This window comes from Mugil cephalus, chromosome 9, assembly GCF_022458985.1.
Source record: "Mugil cephalus isolate CIBA_MC_2020 chromosome 9, CIBA_Mcephalus_1.1, whole genome shotgun sequence".
Lineage (NCBI taxonomy): Eukaryota > Metazoa > Chordata > Actinopteri > Mugiliformes > Mugilidae > Mugil > Mugil cephalus.
Genome location: NC_061778.1, coordinates 691047 through 712973, shown reverse-complemented (window position 1 = coordinate 712973; position 21927 = coordinate 691047). Strand labels below are relative to the sequence as shown.

Sequence of the window (21927 nt, the reverse complement as noted above, 5' to 3'; positions counted from 1 at the left end):
TTAAAAAAAAAACAATCGATCTGGAATTGTTTCAGCCCAACTTTAGATTTTCCTTTCTTTCTTTCTTTCTTTCTTTCTTTCTTTCTTTCTTCTCTTCCTCTTTAAAAAAGCATTTAACCTGAAATAATTTCAGTTTAAATTTTTAATGCACAAAGAGATCCAGAGAGAAAAGGTCTTGGCCAAACAAAAGGAAAAGAAGTTTTCTGAGAACTATGAAGGCAGTGGTATCCAGATCCTGTTTGTTTTTTTTTCCCAGATGTTTTTTGGGGGAAACTCGGCCGGTGGCTTATGTGAGGAGTAAAGGGTTCAGAAGGAAAGTGATGAAGGAGAGAGGGCAGTGACTGAACCACAAAAGAAAACTTCACTTTTCTAGTGGGAACAAACTGGAGTTGAGAGGAGCTTCAGTTTCCAGGGCAGTGTCTAAACCAAGCAGGGCAGTGTTAACACATGCAACCAAATCCTCCCACCAGCTGACTGGCACCTGAACGCATCACGGCCAGGAGAGACCATCAGGAGAGGACGGAGACGTCAAACGTGTCCAATGAACGTTTCTCCTGAAAGTTTCTGGTTCCTGACGGAGCTCATTTCATTTAACAGAAAATTAGGAGTCACAGAGGACTCAGAGACGTCCCCCGAGACTCAGAGACGTCCCCCGAGACTCAGAGACGTCCTCCAAGACTCAGAGACGTCCCCCGAGACTCAGAGACGTCCCCTACGTCCAAGACGTTCCCCCTGAGAATCAGGTTCCGCGGAGATCTCATAACAGAAAATTAGGAGTCACAGAGGACCAGAGACGTCCCCCAAGACTCAGAGACGTCCCCCGAGACTCAGAGACGTCCCCCGAGACTCAGAGACGTCCCCCGAGACTCAGAGACGTCCCCCGAGACTCAGAGACGTCTCTGCAATGTTCAGCCGGACGGAAACGAGGTTCACCTACGAGACTCGATGATGGAGCGGCCATCTTTAAACTACAGCAGTGGCAACACTGCTAGTTCAGTCTGAGCTACAAACTACAGACTCTCTTAGATGTTAGCATCGGTTAGCTTAGCTAGCCTAACAGCACATCAAGCTCTGATGTCCCCGTGTTTTTCTGCGGCCCCCGAATCCATCACAACCGACCAATACATTCACCAAAGAATCATTAGTTTCATCATTCAGATCAAGACAATCGTTAAACTATGTGAGGAACAAAAGAATCAAATCAGAGCAAAACAATTAACCAATAAACGTCAAATAAGACAAAAAGACAGAATGAAAATCAGAATTTGGCATCAAGATAAATAATAAATAATCCTAAAAAAATAAAAATATATTTTCTGAAACCAGGTCTTTCTTCTCAGGTTAAGGACAGAAACAGGAAGCAGTGATCAGCTGATTACATGCATCAAGAATCTGAAAATAAAAACCAGTCCATGATCAGGGTGAAGGTTTCCTTTGGTCGGGTCTGGATTTAAAGCCCCGCCTCTTTTTTGGGAATGGGCGTGGCCACAAACCCAAAGGACAAAGAGGCAGCTCCAGTAGCTCAGAGCTTTTAAATCAGATCAGTGACACCGCTCGTCTGTCAGCGTCCTGATGAATCTTTTAAATCCTCCAAACGTCCTGAAACATTTCCGCCTCCGACGCTGTGAAAAAGACCCTGAACGCAGCACGGCTGTTTCTGTAAAGGTGTTCGCTTTTCCTTCACTTCTGTAAAAATCACTCCCTTCATTTAATATGTTTATGACATATTCATCACAAAAAGATAAAAAATAGAAACAAAACTAAATAATTTACATTTTCCATCAACTGCTTCCAAAGATCTGCTCAATTAAATCTTTGGTCGTGAAGCTGAGCGGCTGAAACAATGTGTGGGCGGAGCTTAATGATGGATTTAAATCAGATTTTAAAAGGTGAGAATCAGTTCCATTAACGTCTATAACTTCATTAATCACAAGATAGATCCTGGATAAATATTATAATTAAGGCTGTAAAAATTAAGGAGTTAACGTGGATTAATCCATCATCATGATTAATCTGATTAATGATTTGAACCCAGTGAAGCATCTGCAGCAGAATGACTGTAAACGTCTCAGTTTGGGACAGGGACACATTAATGTGGACAAATGTTCGCTAAAAAAAGACACAAATAGTTTCTGAAACTGTTGAAACTGTTGAAGGTGTTGAATCAACTCATTCAGTGCAGATATATTCTCAATATATATCAACAATGAAGCGAATCAATAGAGATTAAAGATGGAGGAGATTTAATCTGATTAATCTGAATTAATCCACAGCTCTAATTATAACACAGAGATCTATGTGTCTCCTGTCGGCCTCTAGAGGAAATCAGAGGAACTGCAGCCCAGGAGCTACTTTTTGTTCAGATGTAGAATATTTTTAGGAAATGTGTTGAAATGTGTTCTGAGACCCTGGGTTTTGCCTCTCAGGGTTTTGCCTGGAGAAGCTACTCAGGGATTACATATATTTTACTGAATCTTCAGCGAGGAATGAACGAATGAACGGTTTCATTGAAATGAAGGGAACAAAGGTTGTAAACCTGCAGGAAGGTGGAGCTACACCTTCAGAAACTGGCCGGCTGTTCTTTCCTGACCGGAGCTTTTCAATCGTCTGCAACGGAAACCCACGAGAACAGAAACCAAACCGGACGAAGAAACTAACTGAGAATTCTTCTTTCTGCTTGGACAGAACACGGAGGTGAAGAAGAAGGTGAAGAAGAAGAAGGAGAAGAAGAAGAAAAAGAAGCGCGGTGTGTTGAAAGTGCGAGAGTTTTTGCATTCATCCATAAAATGAGAGGAAGTGAAGTTTCTACATGGCTTAAAGCTTCGAGTTTTCAGCGCGAAAAACATTTCGTCTTTGAGTCGACGAAGAAGAAGAAGGAGGAGGATGATGATGATGACGATGAAGAGTAGGTGTGCTAGCCTCCTTTCAGCAGGGCTTTTTGCATAAAATGTAAATCATCATCATCAGCGTCCAGATATTTTTCCAAACAAGCCCCCCCTCCCCCGTTTGATTCAAAATACTTCATCACGAGCAAGAAAATTATTCCCCGGTATATTGATCTTTTTTTTTTTTCATAGCTTCTTTTTTCTCGTTGTTTTCGTCGTCGTTGGTTGGTTGCAGTTGTTGAACAGTGTTAAAATGGGAGTTCTCCTGGTCCTCCAGCGGGGGGCGCTGCAGGCTACGACCCGTCCTGCTCTGTGGACTCTTCCTGCCGATGTCGCTCTCGGCTGCTCGCCCTCACGCCGCTGTTCAGAGTCGGACTCCTCGACGACTTCAGGAGCTTCTCCTCCAGCTCATGGAGCGAAGGCTCCTTATACATGCAGACTGGAGGAGGGAGGAGGAGGAGGGGGGGGGGGAGGAGGGGGAGGAGGAGGGGGAGAAAGGGAGGAAGGAGGGAAACAAACTCATTCATTAAATTATTCACAAAGTTGTTTTCAATAAAAAGGGGGAAATCTGTGGAGAAGTTGAAGAGGAGATGGGGACAGGAGGAAGCTGATGGTTGATATTTATTTTTAAATGGAGACGAGGGGGAGGACGGGGGAGGACGGGGGAGGACGGGGGAGGACGGGGGAGGACGAGGTGAGGACGGGGGAGGACGAGGTGAGGACGGGGGAGGAGACAGAGCTTCATGTTTCCTGTTAAACCTCCCTCTGTGATATTAGAGCTTCACCTTGTCCTCAGAGGAAGTTCCTGCAGGACTCACCTCCAAAAACACTCTGATTTACTTCCTGGATCTTGTTAGCTTAGCTAGCAGCTAATGCTTTGTCTACAGACTTCATGCTAAGCTAAGCTAACGTGATGCCACAGGTAACACTAGTTATTAATAATCTGCTCTAATTCTGGAGACAAGAGAAAACAACAACAAACAAAATATATGATATAGTTTATAGTATAATAGTCACAGAGCAGAAGTAAAGACGCTTCATTGAGAAATTTAATAACTCTGAGCTCTTCCTGCGCTCTACAACTTTCTGATTTACTTCTTGGATGGTCTTTACTAACAGCTAGCGTCAGTCGATACTAACAATAAACAAACAAATCTGGTCAATCAATATTCTAAAACGTTCTGGAAATATGGAACTGATCCTTCAGTTTAGTAACTAAAGAGGCTCCGGGTCACTTCCCTGAGGAACTCCGCGGGTTAATAACCGGACCCGGTCCAGATCATCTTAGACCTTTTAGAACAACAGGTGTCTCACCTTCGATGGGTCTGGGGACGAAGTGTGAGCAGGGTTTGGTCTTCTTCACTCGGTTCCCCTTCATGATGACGCCGTCCTTGTTGAGGCCCAGGAACCAGGCCCGGCCCGACTCGTGCTGCCGGTACAGAGTGGACGAGTAGATGACGTAGTAGTTCTCGAACACGGACTCCTTAAACTTACACTCTGACGTGAACACATCCTGTCAACACACAGACAAACAAAGTCTCACCTAAGAAGACCTGAAATAAGTCAGGACCCTGGTCTACATGGACCCTGGTCTACAAGGACCCTGGTCTACATGGACCCTGGTCTACAAGGACCCTGGTCTACGTGGACCCTGGTCTACATGGACCCTGGTCTACAAGGACCCAGGTCTACATGGACCCAGGTCTACATGGACCCTGGTCTACATGGACCCTGGTCTACAAGGACCCTGGTCTACATGGACCCTGGTCTCTGTGGTCTTTGGACATTTTATTTCTCCTGGACGTCATCACATTCTACCATTGAGCTCATGATACGATCCAGAAGAAGATGGAGATTTACACATGGAACTCCCCAGGACCCCAGCCACCAAGGCTACATGCTACATAGCAAGCTAGCTACAGCTACAGCCACCAAGGCTACATGCTACATAGCAATGCTAAGCTACCAGCCACCAAGGCTACATGCTACATAGCAATGCTAAGCTACCAGCCACCAAGGCTACATGCTACATAACAGTGCTAAGCTACCAGCCACCAAGGCTACATGCTATGTAGCAATGCTAAGCTAACTCATCAAGGCTACATGTTACATATCAATGCTAAGCTAACTCATCAAGGCTACATGTTACATATCAATGCTAAGCTAACTCATCATGGACGGATGAATGAAACTGAGACTAAAGGTTCAGATTCTATGAGTCCAGTCTCCATGTGGTTCATAGCTGATGTCGAATCAAGTGGACAGACTCTAAATGAAGAACAGAATAGAACAGAATAGAATAGAATAGAATAGAATAGAATAGAATAGAATAGAAAACAGAATGGTTTCATGATGTAATAATATAATTTAAGTGTAGTTTTGTGTAACATTTTCGTCACTGTTTTCCTTCATAAACTGTGTCAGTCGTGTTAGTCTGAAGTGAACCTGACTCTGAGTTAGAGGTTTATCAGGTGTGGGTTCATTGTGTCTCTTCCCTCCAGGTACAACAGGTGTTGGTTCATTGTGTGTCGCGCCCTCAGGATATAACAGGTGGTGAAGACGAGCCAATCAGAGCAGAACAGAACTGTGATGTAGGACGACCAGCGAGGTGTCGTCACCTTGAGCTCAGAAACACTGAGGCAGCAACAAATCGCGACGGATCAGTTTCCTGTCAAATAAAACCAGAGGAGGAGGAAGAGGAGGAGGAGGAGGAGGAGGAGGAGGAGGAGGAAGAGGAGGAGGAGGAGGAGGAGGAGGAGGAAGAGGAGGAGGAAGAGGAGGAGGAGATGACGTAGAGGAAACTGAGGGAATTAAAGATGAAGACTGTTTTTATTTTTCCATCCCAGCAGCAGCGTCTAAACAAAGAAAAACCTGCTGAGATGTTTTATATAAGAACAAAGAGGAAGATTTATCATTATCATACATTAACCTTCTCTAGTGTGAACCTGTTCTAAACTATTAAACATGTGGATTGTTTGTAGTTTATATAATATAAAGTTTATATAATATATAAACTACAAACTGTTACTAAACCATTACGGCCTTTTTTCAGAAAAACTCTTATCTAGGACCTAAAAGTAACTGAACGCTGTTGATGAACTTGTTGCAGCTCATTCATGGTCTCGGTCTCTTTTTAAAGACAAGACTCTGAAGTTTCTCTCTAAGTGGTTTAGTTCTGGAGGAATCAAAGCTGGAACACAGTTAAAAATAAGAAGTTGTTGGGTTCGTCTGCTGCCTTCAGAGGAAACTGAGGACGGGCTCATCTGGATATCAGAGAATAAAGTTAAGTCGAACCTACTTCTAGTTTAAACTGCACATCAAAATGACCAAAACTGAGTTTATTGTCCCTTTTTTTCTAAGTGTATAACCTGGTGTTTCCAAACACGTTGTGAATAGAAAGGCCAGAACTTTTGAATGCTTTAACAAACAGTCGTGATCTTGGGCTCCACTGAAAGGTGACAGTCAGGAGATTTATATTTTATAATTATATTAACTGATACAGAATTAGTGAAGTAAAATCACAGTTTTGGATTGTTTCTCATTTGAAATTACGCACAGAAACCAAACTATATCGTTGGCGCATATCGTTTAGAGCAGCTCACTGGCTACAAACGCCAACATGATCAAACTAAGTTGGCTGCAATTGGCTCAGTCTGTGGATTACAGATTGGGGGAGGGGCTTCTTCCCAGCGCTGTCTCTCATTGGCTGGTGACGGGACAATTGGTTCAATGAGGTGTCAATCCAAAGGTCAGAGTTCACCAGCGATTTAAAAATTAAACAACGGTAAAATTCAAGTGTATTTTTTGATAAAATACAAAGATTGTGACGTATCTCCTTCTTCGTCCAAGACGCTGAAACAGCTCTTGGTGGATTTTTATGGAACTAAAAGTAGTTTGTGAACCGAAAATACGACTGAAATGAACAGTTGTGCCTTGTGACCTGGATAATATTGATTGTTGGATCGATATGAGGCTTTTCTGGTGAGTTTGTGCTCGTTTCTTCTGTTGGTTGTGTCGTCTGTTTTGGTTGAATCCTATAATGGTTTATATCAATGAAATCAGAAAATGAGCTTTCAAACGACATATAGCATAATGTAGCATTAATCAAACACAACTCACGTACTGAGCTCTGATTTGTTGAATAACCTACTGCCGTCACATATACGACACATAACTGGGGATGAACGCTGTGAATTAACTTGGTTCACACATTCATGCTTGTTTTCCGTTGTTTTGATGAGTGTAGTCTGCTGAGAGTCTATGAACTTTAAAATGAATTAAAGGAGAAGTGAGGTTCATTAGCGGCGTCGCGTTGATGGGACTGAATGTTCAGGACGTAAAATGAGACGTCATCTGCGTATAACGTTATTATTTGTTATTATTCATCCACAAATCAGCGAGGAGTTAAAATAAAGACGTGACAGAGAAGCTTTTAGGAGAAATGATTTAGACTTTAGACACTGAGTCATGTTTAGTTTGATGTGAACTTCCAGACGTGTGAATGAACACAAACAGTTACGTTCACATTAAAACGTGTCCCGTGTCGTTTCAGATTCTTCTCTTATAAACAGCGCGGGTTCATGGTAACCACACGTTCTCCGGTTCTTCTTCTTTCCTGTTGAATTATTACGACTGTGATTCTGTCTTTGTTGTTGTGTGTTTTACAGGAGAAAAGGAACGAGCCCGAGGACGGAGGACGTATGACCCGTCTCTTCTCTGATGCTGCACACAGAGCCACTGAAGAACTGCTTTTTAAAGTTTGATGGAAGGAGCAGACGTGAATTATAGATGCAGGATGGACCGGGAGCTTTCAGAGCTCTGCAGGCGGATCAGGAGCATTTCCACCGTCAGGATGTTTCCTCCAGCTGGAATTAATATGATCCCTCAGATCATCTGACACCTTTTACAGAAACATCCTGAAATGAGATCAAAGTGAGGAGGAGGACAAAGTCTTCATCTCAGACGAGAAAGATGAGGAGTTATTCTACAAACTATGAGCTCCACATATGTTTAAATGAAGTCTAATAATCAGAATAAAAGCTTCTGGTGGCTCCGCTCTGGTTGGAATAAATCAATATGAATACACCGTATAGACTTCACAACATTCATATACATTTATATCTGTGTATATTAACGAACAGGTTTGTGTCGCCACTTTTTGGTTTCGTTTTACGTCCTGAACATTTGTCACATTTTAGGACAAAATGACGCTGTTAATAGACGTCGCTTCTCCTTTAATGTATTTTTAGGTTCATAGACTCTGAACCAATACGAGTGCGTAGACTACACTCATAACAACACATGCAAACACACACAAATGTGTTTTTACACACACACAGTTATTGGCTTAATTTAGCATTTTTTCGCTGTTTGCAGCTGAACTTCATGTCGTTGTGTTTGTACCTGAACTAGAAGTAATGACAAAAATCTTGAATCTATCAGAAACATGGACGAAGGAGGACACGGAGGAGGACCTAGAGGAGGAGATGGAGGAGGAGATGGAGGAGGAGATGATGGAGGAGATGATGGAGGACATGGAGGAGGAGATGATGGAGAAGGACGTAGAAGAGGACATAGAAGAGGACATGGAGGAGGAGACCTGAGGGTCTGGACACACCTGGACAAACGTTTCTGGTTTTGTTTTGTGAAGCTGATGAAGGTGACGACTGAGAGAGGAATCAACGATACAGAGGAGGAGAAAAAGAAACGACTCTTTGAGTTTCAGGGACCAGAGAGTTGATCTTGAAACCAAATCAATTATTTACTTAATTAATTTTTTATGTTTGGTTCTACAGCAGGTTTCAGAGCTGAGCGTGGAAACTGAGAGAGCAAATAAAATCATGTCTAATGTGGAGCCTTGAGAAAATAACAGAGTTAAACAAATTTATGGAGAATAAACTATAGATGGAGATTTACCCAGACTGGTCCTCCACCATGAGAAGTCCTGCAGGACGACTCGAGCCCTCTGGACCAGGTTAAGACGACGTAGCATCAAGACGCTTCTCACTGAGTCTCTGTTTCTACTTTAGTACAAACTTCATCCTATAGATCAGTTTTTAACTAGTGTTTCTAGACCAAGTAAAACTAGACTGGTTCTAAATAACTGAGGCTTTCTCCTGAATGTTGTCGTCATGTTTGGTTCACGGAGGAAAACGCTAGCAAGAGGAGAGAGCTAGCAGGAGGAGAGAGCTAGCAAGAGGAGAGAGCTAGCAGGAGGAGAGAGCTAGCAGGAGGAGAGAGCTAGCCAGAGGAGAGAGCTAGCAGGAGGAGAGAGCTAGCCAGAGGAGAGAGCTAGCAGGAGGAGAGAGCTAGCAGGAGGAGAGAGCTAGCCAGAGGAGAGAGCTAGCAAGAGGAGAGAGCTAGCAGGAGGAGAGAGCTAGCAGGAGGAGAGAGCTAGCAGGAGGAGAGAGCTAGCAGGAGGAGAGAGCTAGCAGGAGGAGAGAGCTAGCCAGCTACACATGATAGAAAGAAACAACATAACAGCCTCTTTCCTATTGGTGGAAACATGCATCCATCAGCCAATCAGGACATGATGTGTCAGTGGTTGCTAAGCAACAGTGAGGCTATATTCAGTCTATGGAGACAGGAGACAGTTTAGAGACATTTAGACATTATTACTGGTTGGACACCTGATAGTTGTGGACATGGTCCTAAATAGTTTTAATGGAAATAGTTGTAAATAAGTAAATGTGTTGATCAGCTTTATAAATGTCCAGGTTAGATTTACATTCTAAGTTCTAGAAATGGTTGGTTCAACATGTTTGTGGTTTTCTAACTTGTTCCTCCTGGATCTGATGGTTCTAGTCTGGTTTTAGCTACAACGTGGAACAAGCCAGGGAACCAGGAACAAGGTGAAGTAGACTCTATGACTGTAGGACTGTAGCAGGGCTAAAGTTCCTGGTGTTAAAGCTGCAGCAGTGGGAGGAACCAGCAGTTCTTACTGATGTGTAGAGGAATCCCTCAGCGTTCATGGCCACGTACAGACCAGCCTTCACGCCCTGAATGGCCACGACCCTCAGACCCACCGGGATCAGGTTGAACAGAGCTGGAGACAAAGACACAGAAGAGAATGAGTTTCAGCTCCGTGGAAAAGCGTCTGTAGAAACCAGAGGAGGAGGAGGAGGAGGAGGAGGAGAGTGATTTAATCCTCAGGGACAGAGCTGCAGCATGAGGAGGAGGAGGAGGAGGAGGAGGAGGAGGAGGCCTGTGGCGATGGCTGCTGTTAATCCTCCTTTATTCAGCTCAGACACAGATGATCTGAGAGGAGAAGCCAAAACATCTCCTCCTCCTCCTCCTCCTCCTCTTGTCCTCTTTTTTCTTTTCTTTGCTTCTCAAACCCAACGAGGTTTTAGAGGAAGAGTCGTAATCCTGCAGAGAAACATGTCCATGATTTAAGAAGAAGACGAACACACAGAGACGATGAAGATGAAGACAAACGAGTAGAAGACAAAGATGATGAAGACGAAGACGACTGAGACGATGAAAATTAAGATAAATAAAACAAACTAGTACAAGATGAAGATGAAGACTTTCCTTCCTTCCATCCTTTCTTTCCTTTCATCCTTTCCTTCCTTCCTTCTCTTTTGAGATCAGATGTAAAAGCAGGAAGTTGAACTCACTGTTGTCGCTGTTCTCGTCTTTGTTTCCACTGATGGTTCCGTCGCCCAACATCTGGAGGAAGAATCCTTGTTCGCTGAAGAGACGCGTCACGATTCCCTTCAGCTGAGGCTCTGCAACGACAGCAACAACACTCAGCTTCATCTGGACCTCAGACTGGTTCTAAACCCAGCGTCCACATACGGGCACGTTAACACTATCCTGCCTCATTTAGACCTGGTGTCCTCATAAGTGGACGCTGTAGTCTGCCCCCTAGTGGCAGCAAAGGGTCAACACAGTAAAACAAAAAAGAAAGGGAACAAAACCTCATCAAATACGACTGAAACGTTTGTTCATGATTATTAACTTTCTAGTTTGACATGAGGCAGAAATAACGACAGTAACGAGCTACGACGCCGCTAATTAGCAAACACTCACTGCTGTAATTCTGCAACAGTTTTATATTTTATTACACTGGTGACTTCACTGTAACATAAAGTGAAATAATCCACATGTGACATGTTTTTTTTCTGTTTAAAGATGATGCGTAGTTGTTATTCTCCTTACGCTTGGATAAATTAAAAATGCACAGCAAACAAAAGCCTGATTCTGGTTCAGAGAAACTGTTACGCGGCATTAGCACGTAGCATTAGCACGTAGCATTAGCACGTAGCATTAGCACGCTGCTCTCAGCTGATCTCTTTCCATTTCCAGACTTCCCTCCTCTATCTGACATCTTTTCTGACACTGAGTTGATTTCGTCCTTTGGAGGTGGAGACTCCTCATTTATCTAAATGTGCTGCAGCTGTGACGAAGGAAAACTCAAAGTCTCTGTAATATTTACAGAGTTTGGCTTTTTGCATGTGTTTAAAACATTTCAAAACTTTTTTTTTGCATCACATCAGGATTAATTTTTCATTTGGTCTTTAAGGAAAACGCTTCTTTGCAAACAGTTCCAGATGATTCATCATGTCATCCTCTCGTCTTTAACCTGCAGCAGAGTGACCAGAAACCAGCGAGCAGACTAAATAAAACCGGCCGGTCTCCTCCAGAGGCGCTGCTGTGGACTGAAGGTCTGAGGACGTGGACGTGAGTGATGCTCCAGATGAACAATGTGGGCCAGAAGGACCGGTCCCTGGCAGAAATAGACCAGAAGACAAGAGAGGCTAATGTGGAGCAGCTGCTGATCTACTTAACGCCGTCCACAGACCGACTCCAGGAGCCAGAGATCTGGACTAAAACCAACTGGAATATGAATTAACTTCTATTTACACTAAATCCTGTTGTTTCAAACGTCATGGATCTAAAAAGCTGCTGCTGCTTAAACACCTGACGCGAAGAAGAGAGAAACTTTGAAGGTTTGTGTTTTAGTGTCTGATCCTGAGCTGAAAGGAGCCGTCAGTCAACGTTATCCTAAATTTATTTCCACTTTTTACTGGTTTCTGGTCTGAAGAAGATGAAGTTGAACCAGAAACACATAAATAAAGAAAACAGAACACATATAAGTCATTGCTCCGGTTCTCACAGCTGATAAACTCCAAACGTCTGAGAACAAGCGGGCTCTTTAAAAGCTTCTATATTTAAAAGTGTGGATGAGGAAGCTGTGAGGAAGACGAACACTTGATCACGAGCTTCACATTTCATCCTGTCGAGAACAAACCTCTGGACTCGTCTCACGTTACAAAGAAGCTTCGTTTTTATTCTCCTTCAAATGTTCACACACAAACTAAAAAACACCAGAACGTCTTTCATGGCTCCATCAACTAAAACACGCGTTCATGGAGGAAAGATGGAGGCAAAGAGGCGACGTGAAGGTTTTAATTCTGTGGACGAGTAAATGTGAACACACGGAGGATCTGCTCCTGGTCCTGGAATATTTAACAGCACGGATTAAAATGCAGCAACATTAAATACAACCAGAGCAGAACATGAACATCTGAACCAAAACCACCAGCTCTGACTCAACCTCCATTAACCTAAAACACGATGAAGCGCGTTTTCTTAATGAATATCTCCTTAAATCAACCAATAATAATCAGTTCCTGGGACGTGTGAGACTCTGTCTTAATGCAACAACCGAGCAGAGGCTGAAAAAGACGAGTCAACTGTAAGAATGTTTCTAAACTAAGTGATATTAGTTCATGGGCGAGTTACATATTAATTCTCAGGTAACTCTAGTATCAAATAATAAATATCGTAGCTGGTGAATGTTATTAACTTGTTGTCATGTCAGATTAACTGTTTAAAGTCCATCTGAGTCTAAAAACTCTGGTTTCCAGTTATTACTGTCGTCTCATTTAATAAACACACACTGGGAATAAAACAGGGTTGAAGACGGAAACACAACAGTCACCAGACGTTAATGTTCCAGGGTTAAAGAACCAGAACCAGAACCAGAACCAGGACCCAGAGAGACTCAGGTCAAAGGCTGCAGCCAAACAACAACAACTACAACGTTCAGAAGAAGAGAAACGTTTCCCGGAGACGAATCTTCCAGAAAGTTAGAGAGTTAAACGAGGAACGAGCTCCTCTCACATTAACTCTGACTGAAGAACATTTACTGGACGGATCCAGTCGACTCTAGAGAAGAGTTTATGAAGCTACAGATCAACTCTAGAACGTGACCAGATTTAAAGAACTTTTCTTTGTGAGTGTTTTTATCTGCAGAGTAAACACAGGAACAACTGTGAAGCCTCCTTTAAACAGCATCAACTACTGAACTAAAGCAACGTTCACCAACATTATATTTAAAACCTGAAATGACTGAAACGTCCTTCAGATAAAATATTATCTGACGTGTGTTTTAGTGTTTTGATTTGGCTCAAGTCCCGCCCACTACCATGGAAGGGGTGGAGCTTATGACGTATGCTGCAGCCTCCAGCCACCAGGGGGAGCTCTACATATTTACATACAGTCTATGGCTGAGACCAATGTCATATTATTCAGGCTAACGGTGGTTAATATATAAACCACTGAATCTTATTTAGCTGCTTGTGGTTACATGTGTTAAGAGATGTTATTACATTGAAGCTAACGTAGCAGCTAATGTTGGCTAATTTAAATTCATAGCAGTTAATCCTTTAGACAGAGTTGGTGGAACCGGGTCCTTGTGAACCACCAGTCGGTGAACCAGCCTTCCAGGTTTCCTGTGATTAGCTCAAAGCTAAACGTTGTCCAACAGAAGGTGACAAACCTTTAACCGATGGTTAACCCACCTGGTTTCCTTCGAACCGGTTTTTTCTTTCCACTGCAGAAGCGAACTTTGCTAAAGACGCTGAAGATGTGTCTCTCACACAGAGACCGGGGGTCTTTGGTGGGACTGGATCGTCTCTTGTTGGTGGCGACTTTATCGCTGTTGGACTCGCGGGCCTGGCGCTTCTGTCGGATCAGGGAGCTAGCGATGGCCGCCGCCATCCCCCCGAGACCTGCAAGCTAATATCTGAGAACGGGGGCGGAGGACGAGTGTCTTTCAGTCCAGAGCCGGGGACATGTCCACCAGAGTCTGAGATCTGAGAAACCGGTCCAGGACTCAGAGGATCCTCTGATCGGATTCTAGTTCGGGGGCCACATTCAGACCTTCAAGCTCAACCGGACCAGAACAGGAACATCAGCAGAATAAAAAGGAACAAATTCAAATGCTTTGATGAAAACATTATGAAAATGTTTCTTTTACAAAACGTTAAATGAAAAACCTGGAAGTTAACTTCAACTCATCGCTGCCACCTGCTGTTCAGTCCCGAGGGCCAGATTGGAGGATTTGGGGGCCAGTTTTGGCCCCCGCGCCATATGTTTGACACCCCTGCCTTAAAACCAGTAGAAGTTTAGATCCATGTGTCGGATGAAGTTCAGTTTCAGCTCATTCCTCCGGGTTTTAGGACGTTTCCTCTCAGAGTTCACATCCTGAAGCTTCAGCTCAGACTCGACAGAAAATAAAACAAGTTTTTATCTCGGCTCCGTCTGCAGCGAAACAACCAAAGCCGACGCTGCTGCTTCCAGTTCACTCCTTCATCCTCATCCGTCCATCAAACACGTCCAGAGACGTCGTCACGTTTTCAGAGAATCAGAAGAAGAAGAAAAAGGAGAATAATCCCAGAGAAAGAATGAGAGCGAGAGAAGAGACGACGTCCTCTTTCCTCGTAGACGGAGAACTGGAGAATGATGAGAGAGAGACAGAGAGAGAGAGAGATAGAGGGGGGAGGAGGGGAGGAGAGAGAGAGAGGAGGAGATGGAGGGCGAGAGAGAGGGCGAGCGACGGGAGGTGGAGGTGTGGAATGAGCTCCAGAAATATTCTTCCTGATGTTTCATGTCATCAGACATGATTCCACCTCCTGGTTCAGATTATTAAACACAACAGAAGTAGATCAACGTTCCAGGAGGATACTCAGGGACTCTGGTTCCTCCTCGGTGCTTCACACAGACTCTACACCTCCTTCCACCTCCTTCCACCTCCATCCACCTCCATCCATCCATCCACCTCCATCCAGCTCCTTCCACCTCCTTCCACCTCCTTCCACCTCCATCCATCCATAACGTGGATCAGTTCTTTAATAAACCCAGATGGACAAGAAGGTCCAGCTCCTCCAGATCTTCCTCCATGCACCTTCTTCTTCTTCTTCTTCTTCTTCTTCTTCTTCCTCCTCCTCTAGTCGTGTCCAATCATGTCTAGTCTTTTATGTCAACCAGCCTGTTTTCCCAGTGGAAGTAGAACGTTGGGATATTTGTGGACGTAGTAAAATAAAAATACTCAACAGGTACCTATCAGGTACAGTAATGAAGTATTTGTACTTGATTACTTCCACCTCAGCTGATCTGGTCCAGAGCTTCATGAATGTTGTTATGGATGTTGGCTAATGTTAAACTATCAACTAACCCAACGGCGCCACCTTGTGTTTTAACTGTGAAACTGTTAAATAATCCTTTTAGTTTGAGGGACCTTCTTTAAATTATCACAACTACTTTTAGTGATTCATGTCCTCTTTAGCATATCTGCTAACATAAGCTAATTTGGGTTTTATAAACTAGCCAATGTTAGCTTGCTGTGAATAAGTGGCTAATAATAGACTGCTGAAGCTAAGGTAAAGGCTAATATTAGCTCGCTTAGGCTAATGTTATATTGTTTGAGTCAACTTAGTAGCTGATGTAAGCTAGTTTAGGCTAATAAACTAGCCAATGTTAGCCTGGTAAGAATAACGTAGAAGCTAAAGGTTAATGTTAGCTAATTTTAGCATATTGTTAGCTTAATAGCATAAGTTCCCATGACGTACTGTTACTATATCAATAAATATATATATATATATATATTTTATATATAATACCAACGTGCTGCTAAAATGTTTTTTTTTTTCTTGTTTGAGATGAGCGTTGACGACCAATTAGTCACGAAAAGCTCGTTATACGACTCAATTATCAGCCGAAGGATGAGTCACTGTCAACAGAGTCTGGCTTTAAAAGGAAATGTAGAAAAATATAGAAACACTGGTTCAGTAATAAACCGACATCAGTTTTCTGCCTTTAACTCTTTACATGGCTCTCATTGAGTTCCTGGTCTCACATCTGGTTCCTGGTCTCATATCTGGTTCTGGTCTCATATCTGGTTCCTGGTCTCACATCTGGTTCTGGTCTCATATCTGGTTCCTGGTCTCACATCTGGTTCTGGTCTCATATCTGGTTCCTGGTCTCATATCTAGTTCTGGTCTCATATCTGGTTCCTGGTCCAGGACCCTTGTTCTTCTTCATGGTTCCTAATAAACCAGTTCAGGGGGGACCTTGTAGACCACATGGAGGGTTAAAAACTTTGTTGACATTAGGATTCAGATTCAGATTCAGATCTGTGAAAAGAAGCGACGTCTCAGGACTGAACACTGATGGAGTCGATATGAGCGGATGAAGAGATTTATGTTTTATGAGGAGCTGAATTCTCCTGCAGTCACGTGATGCAGCGACACTTTGTTTGGGGCCGCGGGGCCGACGTGTCCGGCAGGTTTCATGGTTCCCACTGACAGACTGAAACTAAACAGGATTAATATCATCGCCCTGACGGGGCACGTGTCCGTGAACGCACCATCATGCTGAATGTAGGCCTACACTCCCAGCAGAAAAAACCAGGTCAGCGCCTTTAATTAAATTAATTAATTGTGTATTTGCGTCCTCGTACCTGCACACTGGGACAGACAGATGAGACGGAAAGAGGAAGAGAAACGTCTTCATCGTTCACTTTAAAATGACCGACTGCTGATCGGATAGACATGCTAAAAACAGGCTACAACTAACAAGCTAACTTTGGTTACGTAACGTGAGCTTGATTATACTAATGAAATTATAATCATTTATATTTATAATTATTTGTTTTGGAGACCTGTCCAGGGTGGACCCCCCCCCCTCACCCGATGCTTTATGTTGGCATGGCAACTGGTGGTCACCATGATGTCACATCCTGTTTCTATAGCGTAGAATAACAAACTAAGACTAAATGTGTCCAAATAACCAAATATGGTTCCTTGCCCCATAAAAGGTTAATAAACATTAGTTTCTATTTTAACCTCAAACTTCCTCCAGTCCCTTAGAACTGAAGAACATACTCAGATGAATCGTCTTCTCTAAACTCCTTAAAACTTTTAAAAGTGTTTTTAGATATGAACCAGGACCTGGAGGGCTGAGAACCTTCAGGGCCTGGACTGAAGGGCAGGAAACCCAGCGCAGCAGCATCAGCATCGATCCCAGAGCTCATTATCAGCCGGCAGGTGAACGCGTGAGTGGTTCAGGTTTGTTTCCTGATCAATAGACAAACTGCCTCATCAGAGGGCAGGAGAAAGTCAGCGGAGCGTTTAAAGACAACGAAACCATCGAACCCCGGAGACAGAGAACACAGCAGAACCCTGACACACAACCACCAACCGACCCGGGTTCACTTCAACAAAATGTCTTTGTGTTTTTCAGCAGGTTTGGATTCTTCACCAGGAGCTAATGTTTAGCTCGTTTAGACGCATGCTACCAGATATCTGGAATAAAATCTTTATAGCTCGGAGATAACAAAAAATAAAAAAAATAAAGATGAAATGAAGAAACAGGGATGATTATTGTTTTATTTATTTTGACATATTTATTCAGATTTAAACTGCTACGACCATAATAACTGTTTCTTTCTCTCATTCATAAAATCTGGGACATTTTCAGAGACAGGTCATCTGAAACGGAGTCTGTCCCCAGAAACCAGGGACGTCTGGTCTCACACGTTGTTAAGGAAAATCCTCAAGCCCCTCCCACCAGCCTCCCTCTTCCTGAATGGGTGGAGCCCAGAGGAAGAACCAGCCAGGTAACAGGTGGCTCACAAACCTCAACCTGAGTGTATGAAATACGAACCAGCTCCAATAACTGGTTTAAATGGATCACGTGCTCCTCTGTGCTAATGGACAACACGAAGGCCTTAAATGTTCCTCACTAATGTTTGGAGCTTGTTTACACACATGTTTAAAGTGATACAGCGGCTAATGGTAGCTGTGTGGCTAATATAGCTCGGTACGCTAATGTCACAGCTCACCGTAGATTGTATATTGTAGACTACTGTTTAGTTGGATGAATGTTAGCATGTTTAGACTGCTAAACTAATATATGCTATATATATGCTGCTCAATTCAGTTTGTGTGGCTAATGTTAGCTTGTTTAGACTACTATTAGAATGTTTAGGCTAGTGTAGCAGCTAGTGGTAGCTAGTTTAGGCTAGTGAAGCAGCTAGTTTAGGCTAGTGTAGCAGCTAGTGGTAGCTAGTTTAGGCTAGTGTAGCAGCTAGTGGTAGCTAGTTTAGGCTAGTGTAGCAGCTAGTTTAGGTTAGTGTAGCAGCTAGTTTAGGCTAGTGTAGCAGCTAGTTTAGGCTAGTGTAGCAGCTAGTTTAGGCTAGTGTAGCAGCAGTAATTTTAAGTAGTTTAGAGTCATATAATCAGTAATATAACGTTAGTTTATGGGCTAATATTAGCTCATTAACACTGAATCAGTAGCTAATTAGAATGTTTATGATATTTGAACTAGTTCACGGATTAATTAGCTCCTTTAGCCGATGTAGCCACGTTAGCTAGTTTATTTTGAACGATGATCTAATTGTAATTAATTTATTCATAACTTCCTATGTTCTGAAACTCTTTATTTCATGATAAAGAGAAACACTGTGTTTCGATGCAGTGTTTGACTGCGGCGTCTTCATCTCTTAGTCGTTGTCGAAGGATAAAAATAAAGGCGACGTTAAAAATAACTTCTTTTAAACCTTTTTACGAAGGATTCGCTGCAGCTGATCCCAGAAACACAGGACGGCCTCGGTGTGGGCGGTGGACAAAGACTCAAAGAAAAACGCTCCGTTGGTTTACACCAAAATATATTTTAAATCCAAATCAGCTGATGACTCAGCTCACACAACAAACCGAAGCTAATCCTCCCTCCGTCCCAGAAACGGCTCCAGGGATTCACATCACTCATCACCAGGACAGACTGAACGTGAATTAATGATCAATATTACCTCAGTAATAACAGGAGATGAACATAAATGGAGTTAAGACGAGATTTATTCATGATGTCTCAGTAGTTTATTAATTAAAAGGGTTTCGGTTGAAGTTTCTATAATAACATTATTATTATCATTAATAAGCTTCAGCAGCTTCTCTTCTCAGTGTTAATAATAAATCTGGAACCAATCAGCTGCAGCCTCATTAAATCACCTGATCAATTAAACTCTGTCCAATGGGGACATGTCTCCATCTGCTGGACATCAGGAGAAGTGCGGCTCAGGGACAGATCTGTCATCTTCTATTCATCACGTTTTAAACGATTTGTTTTCATGTTGAAGGAGATTTATTTGAGATCTTTAATGACTGAAATTAAATTCTGGTTTAGTTCAGAGACCGGAGGTTTTATATAAGCAGATAAAACACGGAGCAGAAACTTCAGAGCGTTTCGTTTCATTAAATAATAATTAAATAATTCTTTATTTCTACATGACCGGATGTCTGAGTGAATCCACATCCAGAACACGAGTTTATATGTGTGCGTGTTAAATGTTTCATGTTGAATCATTAATTCAGGAGAATCTGCTGAAAAATTCATGACACTAAAAACAAAAAAGCCTCAGACACGTCTTCTATCTGAGACATGGAAACTATTTCCAACCTAAACTCTAAAAACTGTCCAACACGACGGTACGAGACAAAACACGACTTCACCAGAACGAAAACCGACTGAACGCAGGAAGAGTCCGTCACCAGCGATGTAGCAGCTACTTTATCTTATTATTATTATTATTATTATTATTATTATTATTATTATTAATATATTAACCTTTGTTTAACCAGGAAAAGTCTCTCTTCTGTTTGTGGAAGACTTGTGTTTTTATTAGTTAAAATTGTGTCACTGGATTTATTTTGTATAATATTGAATGTTACAGATATTTTATCAGTATTTAGGATCGAACATGAACTCAAACCAGAACCACATAAAACCAGATGGTTCCATCGGTGTCGTATTGTTAAGAAGAACAAACCACTGAGTTTGGGTTGTGTCTAGTTTCTAAGATGATGCTCCTCCTCCTCCTCCTCCTCCTCCTCCTCCTCTTCCTCCTCCTCCTCCTCCTCCTCCTCCTCCTCCTCCTCCTCCTCCTCCTCCTCTATCCGACTCCTTTTATTTTAAACCAGCCAAACATCAGAGGAATAACGTCTCCATCAGAGTTCAGAGTTCATGAAGCAGAGGAATTAATTCATTAGTTGTGTTGTTGCTGTTGTAAGGAACCAACACTTCCGCTGCTTTTATTGTGTAGATGTTGTGTTTTATTTGTTTATTGATTCTATAAATGACATAAGCAGCAGATGGAAATGAGTCCATTTACATCATTAAAACGTTCATTAATGTGCTTTGTCCCCCTCAAATAAAGAAACACACTGAGACCGTTACAACATGTAGCATTAGCTCGTTTAGATCAGACTGGTTTTATCAACAGTGCTAAGAGGAAGGTGATGCTAGTTTCGGCTAATGTCATGTAGCAGCTAATTCTAGAGAGTCAGGTTGATACCGAGGCTAAAAGATTCAGATTCCACACTTTCAGTTTAGATTTTAATTAAATCTTAACTATTTATTTATGGACTATTTAAATATTTGGTTTTAATAGTTGTCATTTTTATTGTGTTATTAATGTCATTTTATCACTTTATGTTTTATTCTGTTTTTTTCCTTGTTGACTGCTTTTATCTCGGTGTTGGAGGTTTTCTCAGCCTCTGGTTCTGTCTCTTGTTTGAATGAATGTTGTTTTTATTTATAGGGCTTAACACATCATTGAGTTGTGTGTCTGTGTTTGGGTGCAGGTGGGATTATTTTTGATTAAAGATGTTTGACCCTGATTGAACCTAATGTTATATCATTGTTTTCCTTTATAATCCCTGTAGAGACAGAGGAGGAGATGCTGACTGTGACCAGCAGAGGGAGACAGAGACACAGGACCAGTTCACTGCTGCATATTTACACCATTCATTATTCATTCGAATAAAAATCTAGTTTAAATATTTATTCAGCTCGTAGCAGTGACTCTGTAGCTCGCTGACTTCAGCCTGATGTGAAGAACAGGAGCTTTAATCCAGCTTTAAATATTTTAACTAATCCTCCTGACTCAGCTTTTAAGGCTGAGTCTGAGCGTGAGACACTGACGACAAACATCATGAACCAGGTCTGGGAGCATTATCACGTGTTCCCTGCTGCTACATCAGACACAGAGAATCAACAGCTCCCCCTGGTGGTCGGCCTGGAGACGTCCCACCACCACAGAGCCACCATTTCCAGAGGAAAACAAGAAACAAATCTCAGTTTACAGGAAACTCTGTAGTAAACAGAAATAATCTGAAAACTGCAGGTGCCACGGTTCTAGAACAGAACCATAACAGAAATACAGACGTCAACTAAGGCACAGATGTTTATATCCGAATGAGCAGTTGACACCAAACCATCAACCAACATCTACTGTGACCAAAACGTTGCACTTGAACGCACCACGATGACGATGACAGCCATCGACCAGCAGGTGTCAGTAGATTAGATCCAAAACAGGAAATAGGAGGAGCTACTATTAACTGGCAGGCTAGTGAGAGCTAGTATTAGCTGGGAGGCTAGGGAGAGCTACTATTAGCTGGGAGGCTAGGAAGAGCTACTATTAGCTGAGAAGCTAGGGAGAGCTACTATTAGCTGGGAGGCTAGGAAGAGCTACTATTAGCTATGAGGCCAGGGAGAGCTACTATTAGCTGAGAAGCTAGGGAGCGCTACTATTAGCTGGGAGGCTAGGGAGAGCTACTATTAGCTGTGAGGCTAGGGAGAGCTACTATTAGCTGAGAGGCTAGGGAGAGCTACTATTAACTGGCAGGCTAGGGGGACCTACTATTAGCTGGGAGGCTATGAAGAGCTACTATTAGCTGGGATGCTAGGAAGA

The 21927-nt window shown here is 42.6% G+C and overlaps 1 protein-coding gene across 3 annotated transcripts in view; it reads right to left on the bottom strand.

Moving 5' to 3' along the window:
- Positions 1–1502: 1502 nt before the first annotated feature.
- LOC125013838 (fibroblast growth factor 12-like) overlaps positions 1503–21927 on the bottom strand; it is a 32130-nt gene continuing 11705 nt past the window's right edge. For 2 of the 3 annotated variants that reach the window (XM_047594742.1, XM_047594741.1), the window contains exons 2-5: positions 10505–10615; positions 9827–9930; positions 4200–4398; positions 1503–3324 (exon numbers count right to left, since the gene is read on the bottom strand). In XM_047594742.1, coding sequence (XP_047450698.1) covers positions 3179–3324; positions 4200–4398; positions 9827–9930; positions 10505–10615 — 560 coding nt within the window. In that variant the 3' untranslated portion in view covers positions 1503–3178. Of the gene's footprint in view, positions 3325–4199; positions 4399–9826; positions 9931–10504; positions 10616–13696; positions 14515–21927 lie in introns of those variants that run through there. The other variant, XM_047594740.1, reaches the window with a different exon arrangement.